The sequence below is a fragment of the Callorhinchus milii genome, unplaced genomic scaffold (genome assembly GCF_018977255.1).
Source record: "Callorhinchus milii isolate IMCB2004 unplaced genomic scaffold, IMCB_Cmil_1.0 Scaffold24, whole genome shotgun sequence".
NCBI lineage: Eukaryota > Metazoa > Chordata > Chondrichthyes > Chimaeriformes > Callorhinchidae > Callorhinchus > Callorhinchus milii.
Genome location: NW_024704765.1, coordinates 8,902,595 through 8,929,365, shown reverse-complemented (window position 1 = coordinate 8,929,365; position 26,771 = coordinate 8,902,595). Strand labels below are relative to the sequence as shown.

At 49.8% G+C, this 26,771-nt stretch overlaps 2 protein-coding genes across 8 annotated transcripts; one reads left to right on the top strand and one right to left on the bottom strand.

Annotated features, from left to right (window-relative positions):
- The first annotated feature begins 472 nt into the window (after positions 1–472).
- On the top strand, positions 473–15,253 carry pank4 (pantothenate kinase 4 (inactive)). Of its 7 annotated transcripts, none has more exons than XM_042343700.1 (20): positions 473–679; positions 2,500–2,546; positions 3,257–3,465; positions 5,025–5,208; positions 5,506–5,598; positions 6,111–6,264; positions 7,122–7,303; positions 7,608–7,689; positions 7,797–7,897; positions 8,756–8,761; positions 9,262–9,417; positions 9,857–9,969; positions 10,478–10,565; positions 10,929–11,080; positions 11,526–11,581; positions 12,136–12,185; positions 12,925–13,029; positions 13,655–13,755; positions 14,100–14,168; positions 14,344–15,253. In XM_042343700.1, exons 1-20 carry the CDS (start codon positions 532–534, stop codon positions 14,555–14,557), a joined length of 2,310 nt encoding a protein of 769 aa, XP_042199634.1. In that variant the 5' UTR covers positions 473–531; the 3' UTR covers positions 14,558–15,253. The 7 variants fall into 7 exon arrangements, with proteins under 7 accessions (XP_042199634.1, XP_042199633.1, XP_007900304.2 ...); XM_042343699.1 differs by having other exon boundaries at positions 3,230–3,465; XM_007902113.2 differs by having other exon boundaries at positions 2,500–2,582.
- A 972-nt stretch (positions 15,254–16,225) lies between these two features.
- LOC103184217 (glutamate receptor U1) lies at positions 16,226–26,270 on the bottom strand. Its single transcript, XM_007902112.2, has 12 exons — positions 26,189–26,270; positions 23,862–23,942; positions 22,614–22,685; positions 22,039–22,070; positions 21,550–21,609; positions 20,887–21,069; positions 20,306–20,532; positions 19,203–19,300; positions 18,736–18,953; positions 18,139–18,364; positions 17,359–17,606; positions 16,226–16,876 (listed from the first exon to the last, which is right to left on the bottom strand). Exons 3-12 carry the CDS (start codon positions 22,672–22,674, stop codon positions 16,790–16,792), a joined length of 1,440 nt encoding a protein of 479 aa, XP_007900303.2. The 5' UTR covers positions 22,675–22,685; positions 23,862–23,942; positions 26,189–26,270; the 3' UTR covers positions 16,226–16,789.
- Positions 26,271–26,771: the final 501 nt, after the last annotated feature.

Here is a 26,771-nt window from a genome sequence, read left to right as displayed (position 1 = left end):
AGAGACCCGAGTTCAATCCCCGGCAGGTCAGGGCCAAACCTTGGCCAAGTTTCCTTACTCCATAATCCCTCCAGAAAACAAAAACAATAATAAATGGGTCATTTTCAATCTCTGACTGTTTGTGGGACATTGCTGTGCGCAATTGGCCGCCGCGTTCGCCCACAAATATACAGTCACTTCACTTTACAGTGTGTTCCGTGAAGCGCTTCGGGACGTCCTCCCGACGTGAAAAGCGCTATATCAAATGCAAGGATTATTATTATTATTATATTATTATTATTATTATATATAGCCCCACCCCCAGGAGGACCCCACCCTGTGTGAAGCTCAGCCCCTGTGGAGGACATTGGGGTAATGATGTCAATGATGTAATGACGTCAAGGAACTGGATGACGCGCTGTGCGTGCCGACGTCACCACCCTGCCTCGCCACCCCTGCGTGCGTGCGTGCGCGCTGACGTCAGCCTTGCGGAGGGTGGGTGGTGGGGGGAGAGAGAGAGAGAGAGAGGGCAAAGTGGGCGGAGGGTCGGCAATGGCGGCCGATTGCACGAAGGCGCCCGGAGGCGGCGGCGTCCGCACGTCCCGCTCGGCCCGCGACGGTTTGGACAAAAGCATCACCCTGCCGCCCGACGAGATTTTCCGTAACCTGGAGAACGCCAAGAGCTTCGCCATTGACATAGGTGAGAGGGACGAGCGAGGGCGTGTGAGGGAGGGAGGGAGGGAGGGAGCGAGTGACAGCTTCAGGGCCGTTCGTGTCCCCGAGCGAGTGTTCGGCCTGGCGAGAAGGGCCGCCGTACGCATGCGCGGCGCTCAGGCTCTTCCCCCCCCCCCCCCGGGAGCTGTAGTTCTCGGAGCCGGCAGTTGGCGGCTTTAAGGGAGGAGCAGGACTACAACTCCCAGCGAGCACCGCGGTCCGGCCCCGCCCCCCCCGCGCCCTGTTGGCCCTTCCAGGCGTATCAACAGCCCAACTGAAGCCACAGGGTTTAAAGAGCCCCCAACGGCCTCAGCTGTGGCGGCACCGCACCGCACCGCACCGCACAGCACCGCACAGATGACCCCTTTCCGATTCCGGAGAGTAAACCCATCGCGCGGTCCTCGCGTCCCGCACACGCGGCGCCTCATCACCACGCCGTCGGGACGTCTCAAAGCGCTTCTCTGGGCGCCGATACACCGCGCAAAGGGAATGGGCTGTGACTGTGCATTTTGTGGGAATAAACTCAGGCGAAGCGTCGCTGAGCGCTCAGGCCTTGGGCGGACCTGGGATCGGGGGGGACCAGGGAGGGTGAGAGGGTGACCTGAATTGGGATGACGAAGGGAATTGGGCGCCGTCCGGGGCGGGTGGAGGGAATCCTCGAAGCAGGGAGTCCCTTTACATTTAAGATGAGAGCCGCGTCATTAGCATCGATGGTCAAGTCATTTCATCCATTAGTGGCTAACGAGTCCACGACAGCTCGTGGGGGGCACTGCTGTGCGGCATTTGGCCGCTGCCATTCGCCCCCCCCCCCCAGGAAGGTACAGTCGGTTCACTTTGCAATGCGTTCCGCGCGGCGTTACGAGGGGTTTCGGTGACCTGATCGGGTGCTGTGCCGGATGCGAGGCTTGTCGTCGTCGCCCAACGGGGGATCGGAATACGTGTCTTCGCCCGCAAAAAGGGCGCAGGGAGATGAACCGGTTGAGGGAAACGATTTAGAAGCATCTTAAGCAGCCTCTGAATTGTTCTGTGGGAGCAGTGCAGTAAACCCAGCTGTACACAATGTTATTGTTGTGTTCTGCGCAGGCGGCTTGTGTTGTACACGATGATTCACGTGGGAGTACTTTTTTTTTTAACATTTACCATACATTGCAAATGCAAGGAGCAGTATTAGTTCAACATCTTCGGGCTCCTTTAAACTCCCACAACTAAACCAGACAGGGATCCAAATATGTATGCCTCCTCTAAGTAGGTTTGGATACTCTTATAGCGACACCCGGCTGACCAAAGCAGAAAACTCTGCAGTATACAGTACTGCAAATTTTCTCAATTTGTGGTGAGCTGTGCGCTGAACATGAAGCTGCTGTTAATTGTGTTTAATCAGACTGTGTACTCCCAGTGTCTGGATTAGTGACCTTGAAATCAGAACCTGACGTGTTTTTTTGCACTTTCTGGGACTGAAAAAACAAAGGAATGTTGGATACCGTCCAGTTAATGTTTTATCTCCCTTCACATCTGGAGCTGGGTGGGTGGATGTAAAGAGAGGGAACAGTTGACCCTGGTTAAAAATAGAAGTAGCTCGGAACAAGCAGTAGGTCAGGTAGCATCTATGGAGGGAGGAAAATGAGTTAACGTCTCCAGTCAATAACCTTTCGTCAGGTTGCTGGGTTGGGAAACTAAAGAGTTAGAGAGTGAGTGCTGTGTGCCTGACGTACTGTGTACTGGTCTGCTACGAGTTATCCCATGCTTGTGTTTTCGTTGTTTGAGACGTGTAAACCTTCCCACTAGCAGAATGTCTTTTACCAACAGGCGGCTCCTTGACAAAGCTGGCGTATTACTCCACTGTGCAGCACAAGGTAGCCAAAGTGCGATCTTTCGATCATTATGGCAGAGTAAGTGAGCGCACAGAGACAGGTCTGATGGCATGTTCTCTGAGGAATGGGCCTTCTCAAGGTTTTTTCCAGTTATGTTTGGGACAGTCTTTCCAGGAGAGGAGGAAAAGAATCCTTCCGTTTGCCCAAAGGCCACACAACCTCTCCGCGACACGATCTGTGCCCAAAGACAACTCCCATTCTCTTTCCACCCTTCACCACCTTTCCATTGTGCTGTCCACTGAGTGGCTAAATGTTTATCTATTGGCACCTTTCCAGTCCTGACTAGACTGGTAGAGCAGGAACATTGGTGAACAAGTTGTACATGGGTCCCTTTTGCATTCATGATAGTGGGAGCACGTTTGCTCTGCGCCTCTTCCTCCCCTCCCCCAAGTGGCAGGGATTGACGTCAGTTTTTGGAGATAATAATAATAATAATCCTTACATTTGATATAGCGCTTTATCATGTCGCTGACATGTCTCAAAGCACTTCACAGAATATGCTGCAAAGTGAGTTGACTGTATATTTTGTGGAAGAGACGCGGTAGCCAATTGCGCACAGCAATGTCCCATAAACAATCCTGGACTGAGTGATCAAAATTTTTGATTATCTTTTATTATGATTATGAATTAGTGATGTGAGACGGGAATCTCTTTGTGCCTCATAGACTGACCCTTTGCTCCTGGTTTGTAAGGGTCCGGATGATGAACCTTTGTACGAGATCTCCGTGCAGGAAGAGATTACCGCCAGGCTTCACTTTGTCAAGTTCGAGAATGCTTACATCGAAACATGCCTGGATTTCATCAAAGCTCACCTGGTCAATACTGAAACCAAAGTCATCAAAGCCACGGGGGGCGGCGCACACAAATTCAAGAGCCTGATAGAGAAAAAACTGGGATTGAAGTAAGTGTGGATTGTTAACTTACAGTGAATCCTGTGATCAACAACAACTTGCATTTATATAGCGCCCTTCACATGAGATAGTCTCACGGAGCACTTGACAGTGGTGGAGTCTGACCCCGGGCCAGGGGGAGAGGGAGGGGCGAGGTGACCATAAGCACGATCAAAAAGGAAGATCTTTAGGCCGGATTTGAAAGTGGGGCGGGAGGTGGCAAAGCGGGGGATTGAGGGAGGGAATTGCAGAGCTTCGGGGCATAGTGGCTGAAAGCATGGCCGCCGATGGTGGAACGGACGGGGTGAGGGATGATCACGAAGCTGGAGCCGGCCGAGCGGAGGTGGTGGGTGGTGGAGTGGTGGGTAAGCAAATCAGATAGGTGAAGCGGTTTGAGATGTCCTCCCCACCTGAACAGTACTGCATCAAATGCAAGGATTATTTGTGAGATGACCTAAGGAGCACTTTTTCCCTGCACTGAAGCTGAGAAGGATATTGAGCGACCTGGCAGAGGGTAAATAGTAATAGGTTATTTCCGCTGATTGACAAGTCAGTCTCCAGAGAGTGCAAATGTGAGATAACGAGATAACAAGTTTGCACGGATGTGGCACCTTTCGTGAAGGATGAATGTCGTGAACTGCTTTGCAGAGACGATGTGAGCAGTGAGGAGAAGTAGAGTGTTTAAGGGTGTTGACTAAAGGCATGGTTAGGCGCGGCAGCCATGACTGATGCATTATACAATATAAAATATATATTATACAACATAGAATAAACAGTCAGTCCACTTTACAATAATCAGTGAAGTGATTTAATACGTCTCAACTATGCGATAAGGTGCTATATCAAATGCAAGATTATTATTATTTTTGTGAAGTTCTCCCCTTAGCTCGGGGATGTCCCTGATTGTTAACCCCTCGAATATATATAATATAATATTATAATATAATATATAGTCGAAGATTATTTGCTGTAAAATCGCAGCCCAACTCCTGTTTATGATTTAGATTTTCAGCGTCTGCTGCTTTTTACTTTGTTGTCCCCTCCGAAGGGAACAATATGTAGAGACCTCTAGCCCCAGCTAGGAATAATCCGATTCAGTGCTTGTGTAATCCTCTTACCCTTTCTATACTTAGTTAAATCACAGGCTGACAAAGGATTAAAGTGATCTCCTGGTCCCAGGTTTGTGTTAATTGCGTTGGGTCAGTGACGTTTCCTTTTTTAATGGATTTTTAAATTTCAAATGCAAAATCAGTTAAACTGTATTTATACGTAGAGCACCTGTAACATTGATATGTCTCAAAGCGCTTCTCAGATAACTTGTTGTCAAGTGTAGTAGTGACAGATTTGCTGGCAAATGCAGCAGCAATTTGATCACAACAAGGACCCTGGACTGTGAGCTCAAAGTCCTAATGAGGGAGCTTAAACCCATGACCTTCTGATCCAGTAGCAAGAGTGCGACTCTGAGCCAGGCTGCTGTGTTTGGCTGCCCTGACCTTGCGATGTGCTGTTGCGTTGGTATTCGACCCTCTTTAGTATAGCTGACAATTCCGCTCCTCATTTTTGTTTGCAGAGTGGATAAGGAGGATGAAATGACCTGCTTAATCAAAGGCTGCAACTTTGTGTTGCGAAACATCCCTCACGAAGCCTTTGTGTACGTGAAGCACGCAGACCCCGAATTCCGCTTTCAGACAACACACCCTGATATCTTCCCGTACTTACTGGTAAACATTGGGTCCGGAGTATCTATAGTCCGGGTACGTCACACTAAGCTGTGTGGTTTTAGCTACTTCTGATAGTTTGTAAGTGAAATCCTATTGAAATGGGGTGGGGGGGGCTGGATGGACTGTAGAATGAATAAACTCATCTGTTGTGTGTGTGGTGGTGGGCGGGTGGAATATAGAATGAATATGGTGGGGGAGGGTAGTGTGTGCGCGTGGTGGTGGGGGTGAAATATAGAATGCATGTGTGTGGTGGATAGGTTGTGTGTGTGGGTTGGGGGGGCTGTTTACCCACTCACACCCATTTTCACGCCCGTCCTTTGATTTCTACAGGTGGAATCCGAGGACCAATTTGAACGAATAGGAGGCAGCTCGATAGGTGGCGGGACCTTCTGGGGTCTCGGAGCCTTGCTGACAAAAACAAAGGTGATTTTTTCCTCCCCTTGTCCTTTGTCACTTTCCTCAATGCAGAAGTTTGCTGCGTCGGAACGTGGAGGGCTTCATCCATTCAGGCCGTCGACACCGCTGTGGCAGATCTTTTATCCCATTTCCCCCATAGCCGTTCATGTCCCTCATTCAAACGTTATAGTCCCGAAGTTCCACCTACTCTTGTTTTTTTTTCTTTCTCTCCCAGTGTTCTGGCCAACAATCCCCTTTGATAAAATTAGTCCTTCACTTCACTCTATGCTGCCGCATCCACAAAATACACAATCACTGCACTTCACAGTAAAATCCTGTGAAGTGTTTTAAGACATCTCAAGGTAAAAGGCCAGTGAGACTATTTTGTCTTCAAATGTAAGATAGTGCAGAATTGTGAAGCTTCTTAAAACAACTACGGAGTGGATGAGCGATTTTATCCAAGGGGATTGACAGCCAGGACACCCTTCCCTTTGCCAATACACTTTACAATGGTTCATCTCAACTGTTTGCTCCCGCAGCGCTTTGACGAGTTACTGCAGCTCGCTTCGAAAGGGCAGCACACGAACGTAGACATGCTGGTCCGTGACATTTACGGGGGCTCCTACGAATCCTTGGGTTTGACGGGCGATCTTATAGCGAGTAGTTTTGGAAAATCTGCAACGACGGATAAAGGTGGGTGTTCCTGCTCCAGGGACCTGAAACGCCACACGGTCCATCTCACAGTCCTCTTTCGCAACCTCTTTCACTTGTCTTTCATCTGTCTTAAAATTTCAAGGTTGTGCAGAATTGGGTAAAAAATCTTCCAATTCCAGTCTTCATTTGGAAGCTAATATTGTGCAGTTCTTAAAAAGTTCCACGTCAAGGACTTGGAGCTCACAGCCTGTCACTGCACAGGTTGATGGGCAGAGGGGAGAGCGGTGCATTGTCAGAGGTTGTGTCCTTCAGATGAGACAATAAAAGCCATGGGCCTGTCTGCATTCTTCAGGCAGACTTTAATGATCCAGTAACACTTGGTAGCACAGAGGAGGGAGTTTCTCCCAGTGCCCTGGCCGACAGTCCTCCAGATATTTGTGGAGTCCTGTAGCTCAGTGGTTAGAGCACTCGCCTTGCAAGCGAGACACCTGGGTTCAATTCCAGACAGGGTGAAACTTTGGGCAAGTTTCCTTACTCCACACAGAGCCTAATAATAATCCCTCCAAAACAAATTGGTCATTTTCAATCCATGACTGTTTGTGGGACACTGCTGTGCGCAATTGGCTGCCACGTTTCGCACACAAATATACGGTCAGTTCACTTTACGGTCTATTCTGTGAAGCGCGTTGAGAAGACGTGAAAAGCGCTATATCAAGTGCAAGGATTATTATTATAAGTTGGTTGTTCATGGCATAGCTGCTTAGTGGGACATCGTAGTACAGTTCGTATAAACAGTCACTATACTTGACGGTAACACTGAACTATCAAGGACTTTTCGCCATGAGGTGGCACTGTAGGACAAGGCCTGTGCTGATACTGCTGTTTCTTTGCTCCAGAGTTCACCAAGGAGGACATGGCAAAGAGTTTGCTTCACATGATCAGCAATGACATCGGCCAGCTGGCCTGCCTGTACGCCAAGCTCCACAACCTGAGCAGAGTCTACTTTGGCGGCTTTTTCATTCGAGGACACCCCCTCACCATGCACACCATCACATACAGCATCAACTACTTCACAAAGGTAAGGTATGCAAGAACAAAAACGACAACGGCACATTACATTTACTCAGTACCTTTCACGTCAGGAGGATGTCCCGAGGTGCTGGACAGTCAGTGATCTGCACCCGAGCTGGTAGTTGGGATCAGAAGGGGTGGAAGGCAGGGAGTGTAAAGGTAGGAGGGTGACCAAAGGCATGGTTGACAGGGCTGGGCCTGCGTGGGTTAGGGACCTCAGAACTCCTTTCCTCCTTTTTCCTTGCAGGGAAAATGCTGTAATATACTTGCAGGTAATCAGCTTGTTGACAGGTTAATCTCATTGTCGCCAGGGCGAGGTCCAGGCGCTCTTTCTCAGGCACGAAGGCTACCTCGGGGCGATCGGGACATTCCTGAAGGGAGCGGAAGAGGACAGTGAGTAATTGTTGTTGGTGATGTTCCAAAGTCTTCACCCCCGCCGGGCGGTAGATTTATAGAATCCCCCGCCATCATCGTTCGCTCACGTTGTCTTCTCTCTATAGATCCCAACCAGTACAGCTGGGGCGAGAACTACGCTGGCAGCTCAGGGCTGATGAGCACATCTCCTGAGGTACATCCGATGCAGCGGGCACGCAGTGGGACGGTACGTGTCTCCGAGAATCCCCCGTGTTGTGTATCTGTAAACGACAGAGCCCATGGTGTTGCCATCCGGAGGGTCAAAGTGCAGAGAACTTCTCATGTTTTACTCTGTTTGCCCCCCTCCTTTTTACATATTTTGTTCAAATCATTGCCCAATTCACTTTTGTTTTTCAGTGACGATCTGTAATCGATCTCTCACTAGTTACTAACTCATTGATCACTGGAATCCACCCCACCTCGCCCCCCACCAACATTTACCTCAAAAACCCTTGTTTTGTTGAGTGGGTGGGTGGAAAAGACCAGCCATCTCCAATCCGCCTCTACCCTGGAGTTCGCTGGAAAGCCGAGCGTTGCTTTAAAACTTTCTTTTGTCCCCGTGGTTGAGTTTGGTTAATAGAGAAGCCCTCAACAAAAGGCTTAATTAAGAACAATTCTTGTTGATTCTTTCAAAAGAAAATTACATAGATTCATATTAAGAAATAATACAGTATGTAGATTGGAACATGACATGTACGTGTGACTACCAGGATGGTGGAAGGCGAACTGGATGGACCTTGGTTTTCTTTTGTCTAGCAATTGTTATGTTCTTAACAAGACAAGATCTGGCTGCTATGCAGCCTTGAGGTGGAGGGGATAAACCCTTTCCCCCATCCTCCTCGCCTCTCTCTTTCTCTCTCTCTCACATACCCTGGGGAAAGGAAAAACAAAGCATTTCAGTTCTCAAAGAGTTCAGACCACAGCCCATTTCCTGTAGCTCATTTTGTTTTGTTTTTTATTTCCGTCGTCCACCTTTGCACGTTTATATTCTAACATGCATCTTTCATTCCTTTCTGGTCTCTTTCGTTCACCGTCCTCCCGACAGTTTTCAGTAAGTGACGCTCTTGAACTTTCTCCTCTTTGTTTTCCTCACCCTCACTGACCTGTGATTTTCCCGTTCTGCCGAGTGCCTGTGTGTTAGCCAGTGATGGACACTGTGCCCCATATCCCATTACCGTGACCTACCAAAAATCTATCGACCCCAAGATCATGTGGGAGGGGTCCCCGTGTCCCTATTTCACGTCCATCTAGCTCTCTATGCCCCGCGCAGGAGTGAAGGGAGGCGGGTTCCAGCCAGCCTTTGCCGGGTGAGAATGTGCTGCTGTCACCAGGTTTTCCCAAGTGCCGTCTTGTCAGCCTCGCGTGAGCTTTCTTACACTCGCTTTGATTTGTGTGTTTGTGTTTTTTCACGTTTGGGGATGGTGGGGATGTGGTGTCTCTGATGCAATGCAATGCGATGCCCTCATAGGCTCATGTGCAAGAGAGATAATGCGATGTGCAGCCAGTGATTGATTGATTCATTGATTGATTCATTCATTCATTGATTGGCAGTTTGACATGTTGGAGATGGACCGACTGGAGAGACAGCTGGTGAACCTACCCCTCCTCCTCGATGCCTCGTCCTATGTCCCTGACACCGTTGACCTGACTGAAGATGCCATGGCGAGGGAGTACTGGCTGTCCTGCTTTGAAGATGCTTTGGATGGTGTAAGGTTTTTAAATCTCTTTGCACTGGAGGGAATGTACAGTACATACTGTCCTCTTTATCAAAAGCCGAACAAGTGTAGAGCCCCAGCCTTTGAACTTCTCTTTGTTTGGGGGCGAAGGTACAAAGAGAGTTCTTCTGAAGTCAACCTGTGGCATCAGCAAAGAGGGGAAGTGTTCTGATCACAACCCTCTACCTGTTCAGGTGGAAGTCAAAGAATCTGTCTGTTGTGCAATATCTGTTGCATGTTGAGACTGTCATTCATTATACAGTGATATCGGTTCTTGACTGATGGTAAATGACATGAGGAATACAAATATGTAATGAGCTTTGCCAAATTTTTAAAGCTCTTTCCTTACCTGTATTCCAACGGGGTTCTATGCTAAACCTTCCGTTTTGAAACTCTGGCTTTTGTTTTCTCTGCTTTTCGGTGCTTCACAGGTAGTGAAGAGAGCGGTGGCGAGTCAGCCATTGGCGTTGGATGCCGCGGAACGAGCAGAGAAATTCCGTCAGAAATACAGGCACAAGCTTCAGACACTGAGACACCAGCCATTGTAAGCATTGGTCGGGGCGAGTGGGCAGGAGCAGGTGCAGTGTAGGCTGATGCTGAAGTGAGGCTCTGGGGAGCCCTGCACTGTCCGTTAGTGTCAAGTGAAGGCAGCCTGGCTCAGTTGGTAGCACTAAGCGTGTCTGAGGTTTCAAGCCCCACCACCTCCTCCTTGGGACTTGGCAATAAGGGAATTAGATGATTGAAATGGGATGAATTCTACAGGGCGTGAGACGAGCGAGAAGGAGAATGGGATTTGACTGAGTGGCTCGTGGAGAAAACCCCAGTGCAGACTCGATGAGCCGAATGGCCTATTTCCGCGCTGTGACTCTGTGTAACTCGCACTTTCCAAAGTTCAGCAATGTTTCTGCTATAGGGGCTTGTGAGAACTGTAAGCAGGCTGAACGTCCTGTTTCTGTGTGTTATTGTGTACGTAGAACCACAGAGAAAGGCCAGTCAGCCCATGGTGTCTGTTCGTGCTGGCTCTTCGCTAATACCTTGCCCCTGTCTTTCAGCGCATACGGATCTTTGACAGTGCGGAGCTTGTTGGACACGAGGGAGCACTGCCTGAACGAATTCAACTTTCCCGATCCTTACTCAAAGGCAGGCTTCGTTCGCTCTTTAATATCCCGAATAAAAATTAATGGAAAGTATGGCCGAATGTGCGGTCGGCGTGTGTAGAGGTTGTGGTGAAATCCCTGGAAGCGCTACTGTTTGCACTGCACCTAACAAATAAATCTTGCACTTCTGCTGGAGTTTCACCCCAGACTGCAAGTCGCTCCCCCAAAGTGGGCTCCGACCCACAATCTACCGGTCCAGACTGAGACCCAGTGATACTTTTCCTCCCAACTTTATGGCACAAGCGTGCTGGAGGAACGACTGTCGGGAAGTTTAACCTGCTCGCTGGGAGGTAAGGGGGAGGCTTTTGTGGCAGAGACGTGACGACTTTGCTCTTGTGTCCCGCAGGTGAAACAGAGGGAGAATGACGTGGCTTTGAAGCACTTTCAGAAGGTGGTGCAGGCCTTGGAGTCGCTGAACATGGAGCAGCGGCAGTTTGCGTTGGTGAAGGGTCTCTTAGCTGGCAACGTCTTCGACTGGGGAGCCAAAGCTGTGTCAGAGTGAGTTCGCTTGAGAGACTCGAGCAGGAGTCTGCCGCATTTAAAACAAAGGAGGAGGTCACTCAGCTCAGCCGTTGCTTAGCTTTTATCTCCGAATCCCACGATACCCTTGCGTCTCTCTCTCTCTCTTGCCTCAGTTGGTTCTGTGGCTCTCTGAGACACTCCATTCCATATTCTCACCAACTTTTTGTGTAAAAAAATGTTTTCCCGGGCTCCCCTGACTCCCTTCTCTTTTCAGAGTTTTACGATCACAATGAAGAGCTATTGGTCTTAGGGAGGGAGGTGGGGCTTGGGGGGGGTGGGGGCGGAATGGAGGGGGCGTTTGATTTGTTTGGGCGAATATATTAAGTCACGTGAACCTTTAGCAATGTTTGGAGAGGGTCAGAGAATGGCTTTGTTGTTTCCTTTGCTGCTGAATGTGACACCGTTTCTTTCTTTCTTTCAGCGTTCTCGAAACAGATCCAGCGTTTGGTTTCGAAGAAGCGAAGAAACAGTTACAAGGTGAGGGGCTGTGAGACCACGGTTTGAGAATCTTAACCTCTGGTGCAGGCGGTGGGAGGGGACACGAGAAAGAGAGAGAGAGAGAGCATGGTTACGTTTGAAACAACGCCTGTGATGTCGGAGCACCAAAGTTCCCCTTGCACAAGTATCCGAGGCTGTTTTGGCAAAAACAACAAATTCCATTTGTATCGCGTCTTTCTTCAGGAAGACGTCCCAAGGCGCTGGACAGCCAGCTCCACCCGAGCTGGTGGTTGGGATCAGGAAGGGTGGAGGGCGGGGAGGGTAGTTGTAGGAGGGTGACTGAAGGCACAGGTGAAGAGGAGAGCCTTGAGGCAACAACTTGCATGCGATTGTTCTTATCGAGAAATGTCTTTATGAGTGTTGAACCTTGCAAAACAACACCTTAGGTTTTCCAGAATTTCAATAATCACACATTTCTTGTTAAGCAATCTGGTAAGAGATGTGGCGGGTTAGCCCCCACCCCACCACCCTGAAGTAACTCGATCCGATGAAGTACAGTGTCTAATGGAGAATTTTGTTCTTGTGTTTCTCAGCTCGCCCGTGGCTGGTGGACGCCTATGATGATTGGTTAGAACGACTTAAGGTAGGAGTCGTGGAGAAAACCTTGGCTTCCCATTCCCTGACCCTGTATTGGGGTGACGTCTTTGGGCGGGGCGAACGGGAGGGTGGGGTGGGTGGGGGGGAATAGGGGAGAAACGTGCTTAAGTGTCTGGGACTGTGATGCGAGACTATAATCTAAAATGCATTCAAACCACATCATCGCCCAAAATAATACATTCTTGTATGCAGTGCCTATTAACACGAAAATATCTCATAAAGCGCCTCACAGTCAATTGAGATGGCATGTAGTCACTGTAGGAGAATGCAACAGCCAATTTGCACACAGCGAGGCCCCACAAACAACCGTGAGGTCAACGGACAATATCCTATACTGGGGGATTGTCGGCCAGGACACCACACGGGTTCTGGGGGGTGGGTGAAGAGAAACTCCCTTCTGTTTTCCAATAGCGCCGCAGAATCGTAAAACATCTGACTATAAATTCTCTCCCTCGCATTCTCTATCTTCCTCTCGCTGACACCGACCGTGTTCTGTTGCCAATATTCTGCCTGCGGTTGCTTGTCAGATAGCTGCATGTTGGGGGCTCCCTTTACTCCCACTCTGAACTCCCACCCCAATCCGGTTTTCGGGGAGGAGAGAGTTTGCGCCCACTCCCCGGTATCACCGAGTTTCTTCGCGGCGCTGGGGATTAGCAGCACGTTGAAAGCAGACTCCCGAACCATTCTGTGATCAAATACCAAACCCTGCTGGCTTTCTCTTGCAGGGTCCTCCTCACAAATGTGCCTTATTTTTCGTAGATAATAGTGGAATAGACCTAATTCTTGGAGTTTTCCCATTTGTCAGGGAGCTGCTCTCGAGAGGCACAGAGGTAAGGTATCGCATGCGGCTCCTCTCGGTTGTGTGATAATGATCAGGTCAGCCGTGGTTTTAGCAAACGCAGCCATTGCATTTGGTCCATTGAGTCCATGCTGCTGCTCACTGTTCCCTGCAAGGCCCCCTCCACCCCACTACTCCAATCCCATTCCCCCTGCTCTTTCCCGATCCTGTCCTGTCAGGAGGGTGTCTCAAAAGATCGTCACGGGATACAGTGCAAAATATAAGGTGTAGTGACAGTGTGTAGAGTCCAGAGTTGCAGTTTTTCACTCAGGTAAAGCCACCGCCACCTCTTTATTCCATCCTGAATATGCTGTAAAGCGGACTGACGAGGCATTCACATCGAGTTTCGGAGTTCAACTCCTTAATGAGAATTACAAGGTTGCTTTCCTGGCCTCTCTACGTGGGGTGGCTAACTCCCTGTGGTGTAGGGAGGGGTGGGAGGTGGGTAACACTGCGTTGCCTGTCTGTCACAGCTGCAGCCTCGTTACAGTAAGCGGTTGGTCCAAAGCTCTGACCAAAGCTGCCATTACTCCGCTGCGCTGATTGCTGCAGTGTCGGCCGTCAGTGGATGGACTCGCTGCCCCATGTTATCTAACGTCGCTGCCTCCTCATTGCAGATCATCTTAGCCAGTAACTCGGGACCGGCATTGAATGACGTCACCTGCAGTGAGTTGGCGATTGTTACAGAGAGGATAGCGGCCATGGACACAGTGATCAGGTATCCAGAGCAGAGGAAATCTTTTCGGTCACGCAAGCATATTTACTGCACCTTGACCATCGCCATCCCCGCATCGTTCAATCCTAGGAGATATGAGTTTGTCTGATATTGCTAAGGATAGTAATAATAATAATACTTACATTTGATATAACGCCTTATCACATTGTTGAGACGTCTCAAAGCGCTGCACCGAAAGTATTGCAGAGTGGATGGATTGTGGGCGAAACGCAGCAGCCAATCGAGCACAGCAGTGTCCCACAAACAGTCGTGGAGTGAGTGACCAAGTGATGATGGTACGAGGATCCAAGTGTTAACATCACTCACTCTCTGTTTTGTTCTTTCAGGACAGCATTAAACCAGGATAAACTATTACTGGTTCAAAGTGGCTCCAGTTCCCCTTGTCTAGATTTAAGGTTTGTTAACTGTTCCTTTCGCGACTTTTGCTTGTGCCCTACCCCAAGTTTGGAGCAAAAGCCAAGCCAACTCTAACCTTTTGTCACTCTCTCTCTCTCTCTCTCTCCCTCTCCCCCCCCCCACCCCCACCCCCGCCACACACACACACACACTCTCTCCCCTTTTTTCCTGCAGTCGACTGGACAAAGGCCTGGCCACTGTGGTGCGGGAGAGGAAGACTGACCTGGTGGTGATTGAAGGGATGGGCCGAGCGATCCACACAAACTATTACGCTGCACTACGATGCGAGAGTCTGAAGCTGGCGGTTATCAAGAACGCCTGGCTGGCCGACCGGCTGGGGGGCAAGATCTTCAGTGTGGTGTTCAAATACGAGCTGGCCCCACCGTGAATTCCGGTGGGGAAACGGGACGGGGGGGTGAGCGAGCGCTGGTAATCAAGGACTTGTCATTGCCACCCGCCAACTGTCATTGCTATTCACCCCCAACGCCCCCCTCTCCCTTCCCTGCCACTCAATTACCTACAGCTCCGAACACGTCTGCTGGGGATCAGCGAGCTTTTGAGTCAGAAGCAATAATATATATTATATATGTACAGCACACACATATCTTTTTGTTTCAAAAGACATTTATTGTATTATAAGGGCAGCGTTTGTGGAAACTGATCTGAAACGGCCATCAACCTTAAATCGCGGACAATCAAGTGAGATGTTGTTTAATCCCTTCACACACACACACACACCAGTTCCAATCCAGAGCCGACCAACCCTACACTCTTCTTCCCCCCACACACGCGCACACAGTCGGAGAGAGGATCATGTTGGAAACGATCTATATCCCCTTCCTCCCCCCGCCAACACTCGCATCTGTATCCTGGAACGCTTGAATATAGTAATGAGCCATTCTCTTTCCTCTCCCCCTCCCCCTCTCTCTTCCCCCCCACCCCCCGCCGCCTCTCGGCAGGTTAGCTCCAAAAAGGGAGTGTGGCTTTAGTTTGATTTAAATCCCTGGGAAAGGGCGGTGGTGAATGCATTGTCAGATGTTCTGCTGTCACAGAATGCTTCCCGACCCCTCCTCTTCCCCCTCACCACCACCCGCCCCCCCCCCACCCCTCCACCACCGACCCCCAACCCCCACCAAGTATGGGGGAGATCAAAAAACGTTGGGGGATCGCTAGCTTCCATTTCAGGTCTTTGCTCCCCACACCCCCCACTGCTCTTACATATGCTGCCCCCACACTCCGGTCCAGAGCTCCCACCTTATCCTGGGAGCCCAGGCATCTGTGGGAGTACTTTTTGACCCTTTCCCCCCCGACTCCTTCCTGTGAGGGTGGGTGTGGGTGAGCGGTGAATTTATGGCACCTTTGTTAAAAGAGCATGTGCTGGGAACAACACCGTTGAACTCGACCACGACGGCTCCACAGGCTTTAAGAAAATCTTTAGACCGAAATTCCATTAAGAAATACCGTCACCTCTACCCCCCACCCAACCCCCCTCCCAACCCCCCAAACACCTCAAGTTCCCAGGGGCTGTGGTTACACAGTGGCTCGTCAGCACCAGTTCACAGAAAAAGAACTGTTTTCAATCTTACAAATAAATGAAATCTTTTATTTTTATGACACTTGACTTGCTCTGAGGGTTTGTGAGTGAGTGAGTGAGCCGGAAAGCCAGATAATTCTGCTGATAAACATGTCGTCGCACTCACAGCGACTGATTTCAAAGGCAAAGGGTGGAAGCTATTTACACACAGTGCAATCTGCTGTCAAGTAAGCTCACGGTTATTCCGTGGGATTGTCGCCCAGAACGCTAAGAAAACCCCTTCTTTTTCGCAATGGTGTTGTGGGATCTTTAAGATACGCTTAACTTGGGTTAAACAACAACACATTACATTGACACAGCGCCTTTCACAGCTGGAGGACATCCCAAGGCGCTGGGCAGTCAGTGATTTGCAACCGAGGTCACAGAGTGGAGGACTTCGAAGGCAAACGACTTTTTAACACATCAGCTTTTCAGAACTACGGATATCAAAAACCACAAAGCACAACTCTGAAAGAAATACTGTCACTTTTAAAGTCATTTATTTAAGCAACTGCTTGCGATACAGGATTTAAAAAAAAAAAAAAAAAAATTTGTTTTAGAAAAACCCGTCACCATTAGATGAAAACAGTCTCAGCCCAAACAAAACTAGTGAAAAAAGTGCAGTAATAGTGAGTAAGGAGAACAGAGATTAATGAGCGGGGATTAACATGTGAATTGCATGTGATTATTAAAGTGCGGAGCGTGATATTCAACAACTGGCATTGCAAGAAACCCTTACACTCTTCATTCTAAAGTCATTCAACGCGTCACTCTTCACCCTCTGTACCTTGGGATCCGTAAATTCTTCACCTCTTTCATGTCCCAGTTGCTGTGAGGATTCTTCCTGCCCTCCCTTGTCCACAGCTCAATGGTCTCCCAACTCCGTCACTTTTACTCCCACGTTAAAAATACCATTTTTTGTTAAAAAAAATTGCTAATTATTACGGATAAATTCTTTTCCCAACCGCTTGCGTTTCGGGTGGAAAAGGGGGAAATAGGTTGGGAGAGTGAGGAAACTGGGAGAGGCTACCTTCCTCGCCTCGGTCTTCAGGCTTTGCTCTTCTCCGTGTCATCCTTGCTCTTTCCCTTGAATCGGAAGCTCAGTTCCTCGGAAAAGATGTTGCAGCAGGATTTCTGAGGAGGAAGGAGCACAAGTTATTGGGGGAAAGTTGAGTGGGATTTGAACTGGAGGTCTTTGCTTCATTGCACATTGCCTACAAAATAGTGGAGTTCTGCAGTGGTTAGAGCACTCGCTTTGCAACCGAGAGGACCTGGGTTCGATTCCCTGGCGGGATGAAACCTTTCCTTTCTCTGCGTGTCTCTGATGACACAGCAGTAAGTAGGAACCCGGTTGCAAATCGATTAGTGGATCACTTTCTGGGGCAAATAATCCCTCCCAAGAGTGATTTGGGTCACTCAAACCCACGACTGTTTGTGGGATACTGCTGTGAGCAATTGGCTGCCGCGTTTCGTCCACAAAATATGCAGTCAATCCCTTTCACAGTATATTCTGTGAAGCGTTTTGAGACGTCTCGAAAACAATTGCAAGGATTATTATTGTTGTAAATTTCCAAAGCCTCACAATGTTGTCACACACAGGAACAACGTGAAAATACCTTTTTCTGATCGGCAGCTTTCCTGGACTTCAGAGCCAGCTCTGTGCAAGCGACCACCATGGCCACGGCCAGGCCGGCTGCCAGGAATATGAAGAGGCCGCCCAGGGGGTTGGGTGTCAGCGGTCCTCCCTGGGCTACGTCCTCGGGACTGCACAACCTCTTCCACCACTTGTCCTTCAGATTGTCCAGGTCACCAGCCTCCCGCAGCTCCAGGATGGCCACAGACAGTTTCTTGGTTAAACCAGAACCTGGAGTCAGAGAGAGAGAGGGAGAGAGAGACAGAGTGATGATGGGGTGATTGTATGTGACGGTCTGAACTCCACACTAGTTGTGAATATGGAGACAGCACGGATATCAGCTTTGTGTGCGTGTCTCTCTCTCCGACTCTGTGTGTGGTTGAACGAGCGGTGGAGTTCCGTATCGCTCTCTGACTGTATGTGTGTGTGGGTCTCCTTTATGTATTCTGACAGTGTGTATATGTCCCTCTGAACCTCTAATTATCTGAGGGTCACTTCCCCTCCTCTCCCTGGCCCCCATCCACCCCCAGCGTGTACGTCTCAGCCAGGCGTTGCCACCAGAGTGGGAAGGCTGGTGGATAAATACGCGGGTGTGTGGACGTCCCAAGGCACTGGACAGTCAGGGATTTGGACCTGAGCAGCGGGGGAGGGGTTGGGGGGGGTTGCCAGGGTGGGGGTGGGGGGAGGCTGGGATCAGTAGGGGTGGAGCGTGGGGAGAGTAGGGTTAGGAGGGTCTCAGGGAGAAGGTGAAAGCGGAACCCACGGGAAGTGGCTCCGATGCCATATCCTCGGAGGGCAATGACTTCGGTCGCCATTCTCAGGTCACAGTGCTGAGCCACGGCATATTCCAGTGACGATGTCTCGCCAATGTAGGCGTAGTTGGATTCCTGGACGCGATGGATGGCCTCGGTCATAGAGGAGACCAGCACGAACTCCCCCTTCTGCTCCATGTTGTCGTAGATCATCTGGTACGTTGGGTTTTTGGAATTCTGCAAACGTCAATGAGGAAAACATTGTTGGTCATCTCTGTTACTATTATGATCTGGTGGCGCCTCATCACGTCTGTCGAGAGACGTCTTAAAGCGCTTTGACCAGGATTTTATTGAGCCCCTGACCGTGTATTGGTGAATCTCACCGGCCAGGTTGTGGACAGCCACGTCCTCACAAACGGTCGTGAAGTGAGCGACCGAACGTATTCTGAGGAGGGATTGTCGGCCATTGGAGCCGGGAGATGGAGAAACTCCTTTCTCTTTTCCCAACTGCACTGAAGGATCCATCTGATCAGGGTATATACGAGGGGTGGGGTGGGGGGAGTTTACCCCGCCCCACCCCTGCCCCTCCCCTGACCCCTCCCACGCACCTTGAAAAACTGGAAGGTGGAGCCACCCCTGATGGTGCCGTAGTCGAGGTCCTTCTGCTGCAACAGCTCCTGGAAGGAGTTGATGGCCGGGCTGGGAGTGTCTGACCTCAGCATCGCCGTCAGGCGCGTGGCGTAAACAAGCAGCAGCACAATGACAAACAGCCACCAGGCAGCGCCGATGATCCGCGTGGACGCGGCCTTAGGATGGGGCCCAGCGCCTGTCAGCAACACAAGGGACACATTGGGGTACTCACCACCAACTCAGGGGCAGCGAGGACGATCATTTTGGCTCCTTCCCCCCCCCCAACCACGCCCTCCGGCTCCTTCCCCCCCAACCACTTTTGGTCAACAACCCTTATATGTTGCTCCATAACATCGTCAAGACCCAATAAGGATGATTATTATTATTACTGCCCAAAACGTCTATGCTCTCCCGCCCCAGCTGGGCTCCTAACCCGGGGGTCTACCTTGTAGAGTGAGGGCCCCCACCCCGAACCAGAAGCTGTCGAGGAGAGAGAAACGGTTGCTGTGCTCCTCGTTTTCATTCCATTCATCGGGGCTCAGTCTGTGGGGAAGACAAACAGAAATAAACCCTCGTAATCGTAATAATCAGCCTTGCATTTGTAATAAATGGAATCTTGTTGTTGCATTTGATATCGCGCCGTTTCAGACGTCGCAAAGCGCTTCACAGAAATATACTGCAAAGCGTAGTGACTGTACATAACGTGGGGCGAAACGCGGCTGCCAATGGCGCACAGCAGCGTCCCATAACCGTGAACGGCCGAGCCAAGGCTCCACTGTACAGAGTCTGTGGCGGCTTTTTAGTAAAAGGGAGAAATGTTTGACAAAGGAAAATGAAATGAACGATTGTGGGGGCAAAAGGGTGAGACTGAGCTTCTGAGTTGATGAGATTCCATCATTGTCACTGCCTGATTTGTGTGTCCCCCCCCCCCCACCCCCCAACCCCCACCATGAGCGTGTGGCAGTACCAGTGATGCCCTGTGGGCGGCGGTGTTGAACCTTCAGTGTGAACAGCGCACACAGAAAGGTCTGAAACCCAAGGCGTTGGGGTTGTGTGATTCCCGACACCTGGGTTGGATTGCAGCCTGTAACCCACACAGGATGGAGTAAGGCTGACCTTCCAACCCGGTGCTGGAGGGAACCCTGTATTGTCGTATAGGCGATTGTACCTTAAAACCGAGCTCCCTGGCTGTGCCCTGTTCGGGCAGACGGTAAAGATCCCGAGGAGGCTATTGGATAGAGAAGGGAGTCTCTCTCCTGTTGTCCTGTCTGACAGTCCCTACTCTCCACTGGTAATAATCGCTCACAAAAAACAATCACTCGGTCACTTGATCCACGGCTGTTCGTGGGGACGCCGCTGTGCGCAATCGGCTGCCGCGTTTCGCCCACAAAATACACAGTCACTCCTCTTGACAGTATATTCTGTGAAGTGCTTTGAGGGGTCTCGACAACACGATGAGACTCTATATTAAATGGAAGGATTATTATTTATTGATGATTATAAGACGCAGCGAATACCACGCCCGTGTTGGTTGGTTCTCTCTCTCACCTGGATGCCAGGAAGAGGCAGAAGCAGGTGACGAGGTAGGCGATGAGGAGCCCGATCCAGGTCTCCGAGGGGAAGGGGCTCAGGAAGCGGAAGAGGCCGGAGGTTGGGGTCACCTCTTCTTTCCGGAGCAGGATACTCAGGCCGATGGACATGAAGGGTTTGGTCAAGGTTACATCCTTCTCCCTTATGGCCGTGATGGTGAGCGGGGCCACTGCCAGGTCAGCTTCCTGTCCCGGCGAGACACAGAGGTCAGGGCGGCCTGGATAACGGCTAAACCTTGACCACACTGTGACCCAAGGTTCAGGCGAACCTTCAGCCTACTCCTCCCCCCCCACACCCCTTCACCACTCCTTACCCCTCCATGCGCTCACCCCCTCCACTCTTCCCCTTCATCTACATTCCTCCCCCCAACTCTCACTCCCCCCCCACTCCTCCCCGTCCACTTCCTCTATTCTCACCAGGCCCAGTGCCTTGGCCTCAACCAACCGTCCCTTCCATGTAAACAAACACTCCCTGGGACGGTGGGGTCTGACCTGAGATGGGGGATGGAGGGGGGGATCAAGGTCGGGGTGTGGACTTACCTCCCTTGTGATCTCTCCTATCATCCCGACCCATGAACCATTTTTTAGCTTTCTGCCATAGAATCCATCTCGGACGAGGTGGAAGTCATAGTCGAAGCCTATCTTCTCGGAGAGTAAATTCAGCAAATCCACACAGAAGCCTTCGAATCCACCACCAGCCTTCTGGCTTATGAAGGGTGACGCCTGTCAGGCAGAGAGATCGATAATAACAACAATAATAATAATAATAACAATAATAATCCTTGCATTTGATTTAGAGCCTTATCCCGTCGTTGAGACGTCTCAACTCGCTTCACAGAATATCCTATCAAGCGGATTCACTGTGTAATTTGTGGGCAAAACGCAGCAGCCAAATTATGCACAGCAATGCCCATCTCACTTTGCTTTGAGTGACCAACATTTTTTGTCTTTGGAGGGATTATTACCCCCGGAAAGTGATCTGCCAACCGACTAACAACCGTGTTCCTACTCACTGCTGGGTAAACAGAGGCACGTGGAGTAAGGAAATCCGCCTAAGGTTTCGTCCTATGCCGGGTATCGAACCCAGGTCCTCTCGCTCGCGATAATGATAATAATTATTATTAGACATGAAACGTTTTTTGGAAATGGGCCAATAGACGGGCAGACACTCAGATAGACAGACAGACAGTCAGGCAGACATACCAGAATGGTGGTGACTGACAGCGTTGACTCTTTTTTCTGTCTCTTGACTCGGCTCTGCACCTGCCAGGAAGCCGGGAAGAGAAAATCGGTGATCGGGAAATGGGAGGAAGAACAACCCCCTCCGAGAACTGGCTCATCTCATCCCAATAAAATTCCCAATGTTTTCCCGAAAGATTTCAAGGAAGACGAGGGATGACCATTTGATCTGACTTTTTCAGAAACCAACTCGATGGCAGCCATTTCTCCCAACATCAGTCATGAGAGGCTCCCTCCCTCCCTCTCTCCCTCCCTCCCACCCTCCCTCCCTCCATGGTCCTGCAAGTTCCTGGGCACTAAGCCAAGCCTTATGTGGCAGAGTGTTGGCCTCTCTCCTCCTGGGTGGGTCTATTGTGGCCCCAGTGGATGGGACCCTGTGTGTCTATCTGTGCAGCAGAGGGTCTGCACTGTGTGGTGAGCGTCTGCAATGTGGGATGAGGAGGGTTCACTGACCTGTGTTAAGGGTCCCGGATGATTCTCAGCGCCTGTCACAAGAAAGAGTCTGAACTTAACCTGGCGCCCGAACAGTGCCAGATCAGCAGTGGCAACAACATCAACGTCAACAACAACAACAACAACAACTTACCTGAGCCTCCCTGTGTCTCGGCTAGACTGGTAACAGGTCTCCCCGACTCGAGAGCATTGCTCACCGGTGGAGACGTGTCTATATACAGTACAGTAGTAACACGTATAATAATAACACAATGCAATTGACATTGACACAGGGTCTTTCGAATCAAGAGGACGTCTCAAAAGCACCGAACACTGCTGACGATGGCGAAGGGGTGTGGGTGGTGGGGGGAGTGTGAGGGTGGGGGTGGGGACGGGGGCGGGTAGAGCTGGGAAAGGTGACCCAAACCATAGTCCGAAGAAGTAGGTCTTGAAATGGGGATTGGTGGGGGTGTGGGGAAGAGCAATGTAGTGAGTCAGAGGGGCTCTGGGATGGAGCTCCACAGGAAGAACAGCACCTCTATAATAATATGTCTGTAATAAGGGTGCGATGTGCGCTGAGGTCAGTGGGCTGGTACCTGCTTCATGTTCTATGACCAACATGAGAAGCAGAAGACCCAGTCCCTTCAGAGTCCACATTGTCACAGCACCTGCAACGAGAAAATACAACAGGTAGTGAGCGTATGTGCGAGTGTGTGGTGCATATAATGTGTGTGTGTGTGTTTTAGTGTGTGGAAATTTGTGTTAATGTGTACTACTACTAATAATAATCCTCCCATTTGATATAGTGCCTTATCACACCGTTTCAAAGCGCGAAAAGCTTGTGCCTTGGCATCATTTCAGCACTTTGGGACATCCTTCCAACGTGAAAGGCGCTGTATAAATGCAGATTGTTGCCTATGTGTTGTGTATAATTACATTGGTCTGCGTGTAAGTGTTTTAGGGTGTAAGCTTTTTGGGGTATCTTCACTTGGGAGTTGCTTTCCTGTAAAGTTGAGAAACTACAGAAAATTAGAGGGTTAAAATAATAATAATAATCCTTGCATTTGATAGAGCGCCTTATCACGTCTACGAGACGTCTCAAGGCAGAATATACTGGAGAGTGAATTGATCTGTATATCTTGTGGGCGAAACGCGGCAGCCAATTGCGCACAGTAGTGTCCCACAAAAGCGATCCGCCAATCAACTAACAACCGGGTTCCAACTTACTGCTGGGTAAACAGAGGCGTGTGGAGTAAGGAAACTTGCCTAAGGTTTCTCACGGCCAGGAATCGAATGCAGGTCCTCTCGCTTGCGAGGTGAGAGCGTTAAACACTAAGGTACAGGACTCCCAACTGATCAACCCAGACCGAGGGAAATTTCTTACCCACGTACTTTTAAACACACACAATTAAAACTAAGTGAAGAGAGAGAGAGAGAGAGAGAGAGAGAAAGAGCAAGGGAAGGAGAATGAGAGAGTACGTGAGAGAAACAGAGAGAAAGAGCGAGAGAGAAAGCGAGAGGGAGGGCAAGAGAGAGAGAGCGCGCACGATAGAGAGAGAGAACGTGAAAGAGAGAAAAAGGGCAAGAGAGGAAGAGCGAGAGAGCGCGTTCCCTGGGATGGTTTTTAAGTAAACCCCGTCTCGGATTCCCCCCAAGAATTGCGAACCAACTTAGAAAAAGATTTCAAAAATCATCTTAAAAGTTGTATTTTCAAACCGTGATCGAAGGGGATTTTTGAAAAAAAAATATACATCAAATTTAAAAAAGCAGGAAGTTTCACTGGCTTCAGAAACACAATAAATAAAATAAATCCTTGAGAAATAAATCCTTGAGAATCCACTTACTTCTCTCGTCTCGTCTTGTTCGGACTCTGGCTGTGAGCTTTCCGTCTCTCTGTCTGTGTCTCTCTCCTGGACTGTCCGACACTGTGAGATGGGCTGAGATTTAAGTAGGGGGCGGAAGCACACTTGACAATTGGGGGGAGGGGAGGGGCGCGGGGGGGGGCAGGGATGGTGGGGGGTGGGGGGGTAGGGGTTCAAGATCCCTGGGAGGAGTGGAGTTGGCTGCTGCTCATCTCTTAGCAACTCAAGAGACGAGCAAGTTCCTGTGCTGAGCTGTGAAATGATGAATTAGCTCAGAGCCGTTTACATCAACTCACACTCGAGCGGCGCCTTTCATGTCGTGTGAAGGTCTCGAAGACGGTAGGGAGCCCTGAGCGGGGAGCGACGTTTACAGGTTGTGACCAAAGGCACCAAAGGGAGAGGTTTTTTTTTCAAGAGTGTTTCGAAGGCAGCGAGAGAGGATGCGGGGCAAAGGCTAATCAGGAACGAGTTCTTCTGACAGGGGTGGAGGGGGGGGGGGGGAGCATTATTAATAATGATAATCCTTCCATTTCATATAGCGCCTTCTCACGTCGTTGAGACGTCTCAAAGCCCTTCACAGAATTTATTGTGAAGTGTAGTGACTGTGTATTTTGTGAGCCAAACGCGGCAGCCAATTCCGCACAGCAGTGTCCCACAAACACTCGTACATTGAATGACCATCTTCTCTTTTGGAGGGATTATTACCCCCAGAAAGTAACCCAGCAATCGACTAACAGCCAGGTTCCTACTTACTGCTCGGTAAGCAGAGGCGTGTGGACTAAGGAAACATGCCCAATGAAGTTACACAGATTTGTCTGCAAAACACATAGTCACTACACTTGCCAGTCATTCCGATTCTGCCAATGAGCCAGGCTGGCTGAGCTGTCATGGAATAACATTGCTGGAACACAACTTGTGTTTGTCTAGCGCCCTTCACACCGTGTGGCATCTTGGAGCGCCTAACAGTGGCAGAGCCTGACCCCGATCTGGTGAGAGGGAGGAGATGACCTTACGCACGGTCGAAGAGCAAAGTCTTCAGTTATGAGGGGAAGGAGTGGGCAAGTTGGAGGGATCGAGGCAGAGAGTTCCAAAGCTTCGGGGCGTAATGGCTGAAAGCACGGCTGCCGATGGTGGCGTGCAAGGGATGAGGGACGAGCAGGAGGCCACAGCCAGCCGAGCGAAAGCGGACAGTAGTGAAATGGGGAATAAGCAGGTCAGAGAGGTAGGGAGGTGCCAGGGCACGAAGGGATTTGTAGACGAGTGAGAGGATCTCAAAATCAATCCATTCTGTGATAGGGAGCCTGGCGAGGATTGGTGTGATGAGGGCACGGAGTGTACAGCGGGTGAGAGGAGTTCTGAATCAGTTGTAGTTTGTGGGTAGTGGAGCTGGGGAGAGTGGCGAGGAGGGCATTGAAAGTAGTTGGGGCGGGAGTTGACAGACGTGTGGACAAAGGTCTCAGTTGCGTTGCGATATGGTTGGAGGCGAGCATGGATGTGGAAGAAAGCAATCCTGGTGAGGAAGAAAGCCAGATCACGGGATGAGAGTGAATTCAGAGTTGTTCCCTCTGTGCTCACCATGTATTTCTGGAGCCCCGCTTCCAGCTGGCAAGAGGACAAGCCTTGTGACTTAAATTATCGCCCCCATCCCCGCTCGCTCACCCCAAGAGTCCACTTAGTTTGCAGCAGGAATGTTTCCCACTCCAAGTCCCATGTCTCGAACCAAACAGGTCTTTGGCTGAGAAACATTAGTGACCAACAGTTTTCCTAGAAAAAAAGGCAATTCCTGTATTCGTGGCTTAGCCATTCTGGATACTTTGTGGAGTCCTGTAGCTTAGTGGTTAGAGCACTCGGCTCACAAGCACGAGGACCTGGGTTCAGTTCCCGGGCAGGGTGAAACGTTGGGCAAGTTTCCTTACTCTCCACACCTCTGTTTACTCCCAGCAGTAAGTAGGAACCCGGATGTTAGTCAATTGGCGGATCACTTTTCCGGGGAGTAATAATCCCTCCAAAAAAAGTTTAAGAAAATTTATTTTTGTCACAGAATCCACACCAGTTTGCAATTAGTATACTCAATTGACTGCTGAGTTTTGCCCACAAAATATACAGTCCATTCACTTTACAATATATTCTGTGAAGTGCTTTGACATGTCCTCTCAACGCAAAAGGTCCTGTATTAAATTTCAACCCCCCACCCCACCCACTACCTGCACACCTTCCCTGTCCAGCTCCTTGGGACATCCTCCCAACATGAGAGGCATTAAGATAAATGTAATTGTAGAGTCCTGTAGTATACTGCTTAGTTTACTCACCTCACAAGCAAGAGGACTCAGGTTCAATTCACTGGTGGGGTAAAATTTCCTTACTCCACTCCTCTGTTTACCGTGCAGTAAAAAGGAACCTGGTTGTTTGTCGATTGGCAGATCGCTTCCGGGGGTAATAATCCCTCAAGTGAAAATAAAAATAATAATAATAATAATTCAGTCACTCAATCCACGACTGTTTGTGGGTCACTGCTGTGTGCCTTGGCCACAAAACAGTCACTCTACTTCACAGTATATCCTGTGAAGCGCTTTGAGACGTCTCGACGACGTGATAAGGAGTAATATCAAATGCGAGGATTATTATTACTATTATTTATTAATGAACTAATTCATTATTGCTGTACACGGAGCGGCTGTGTGAAGATCGGTCACACAGGACCTTAAACTCCTAACCCTTGAATCACGAGTTCAGTTGTTTACAGAGTTTGGCTCCGGTCCACATTGTGCTCAGTCTTTGTTTCGCAAGTGACCAGTTTCCTCCATCTCAGCCCTTGGCAACAGCATTGCAATGTGCCCTTAGCCAAGCGCTTTGGCCTGAAAGCCCATTAATTGATGCTCGCTCTAAATCCCC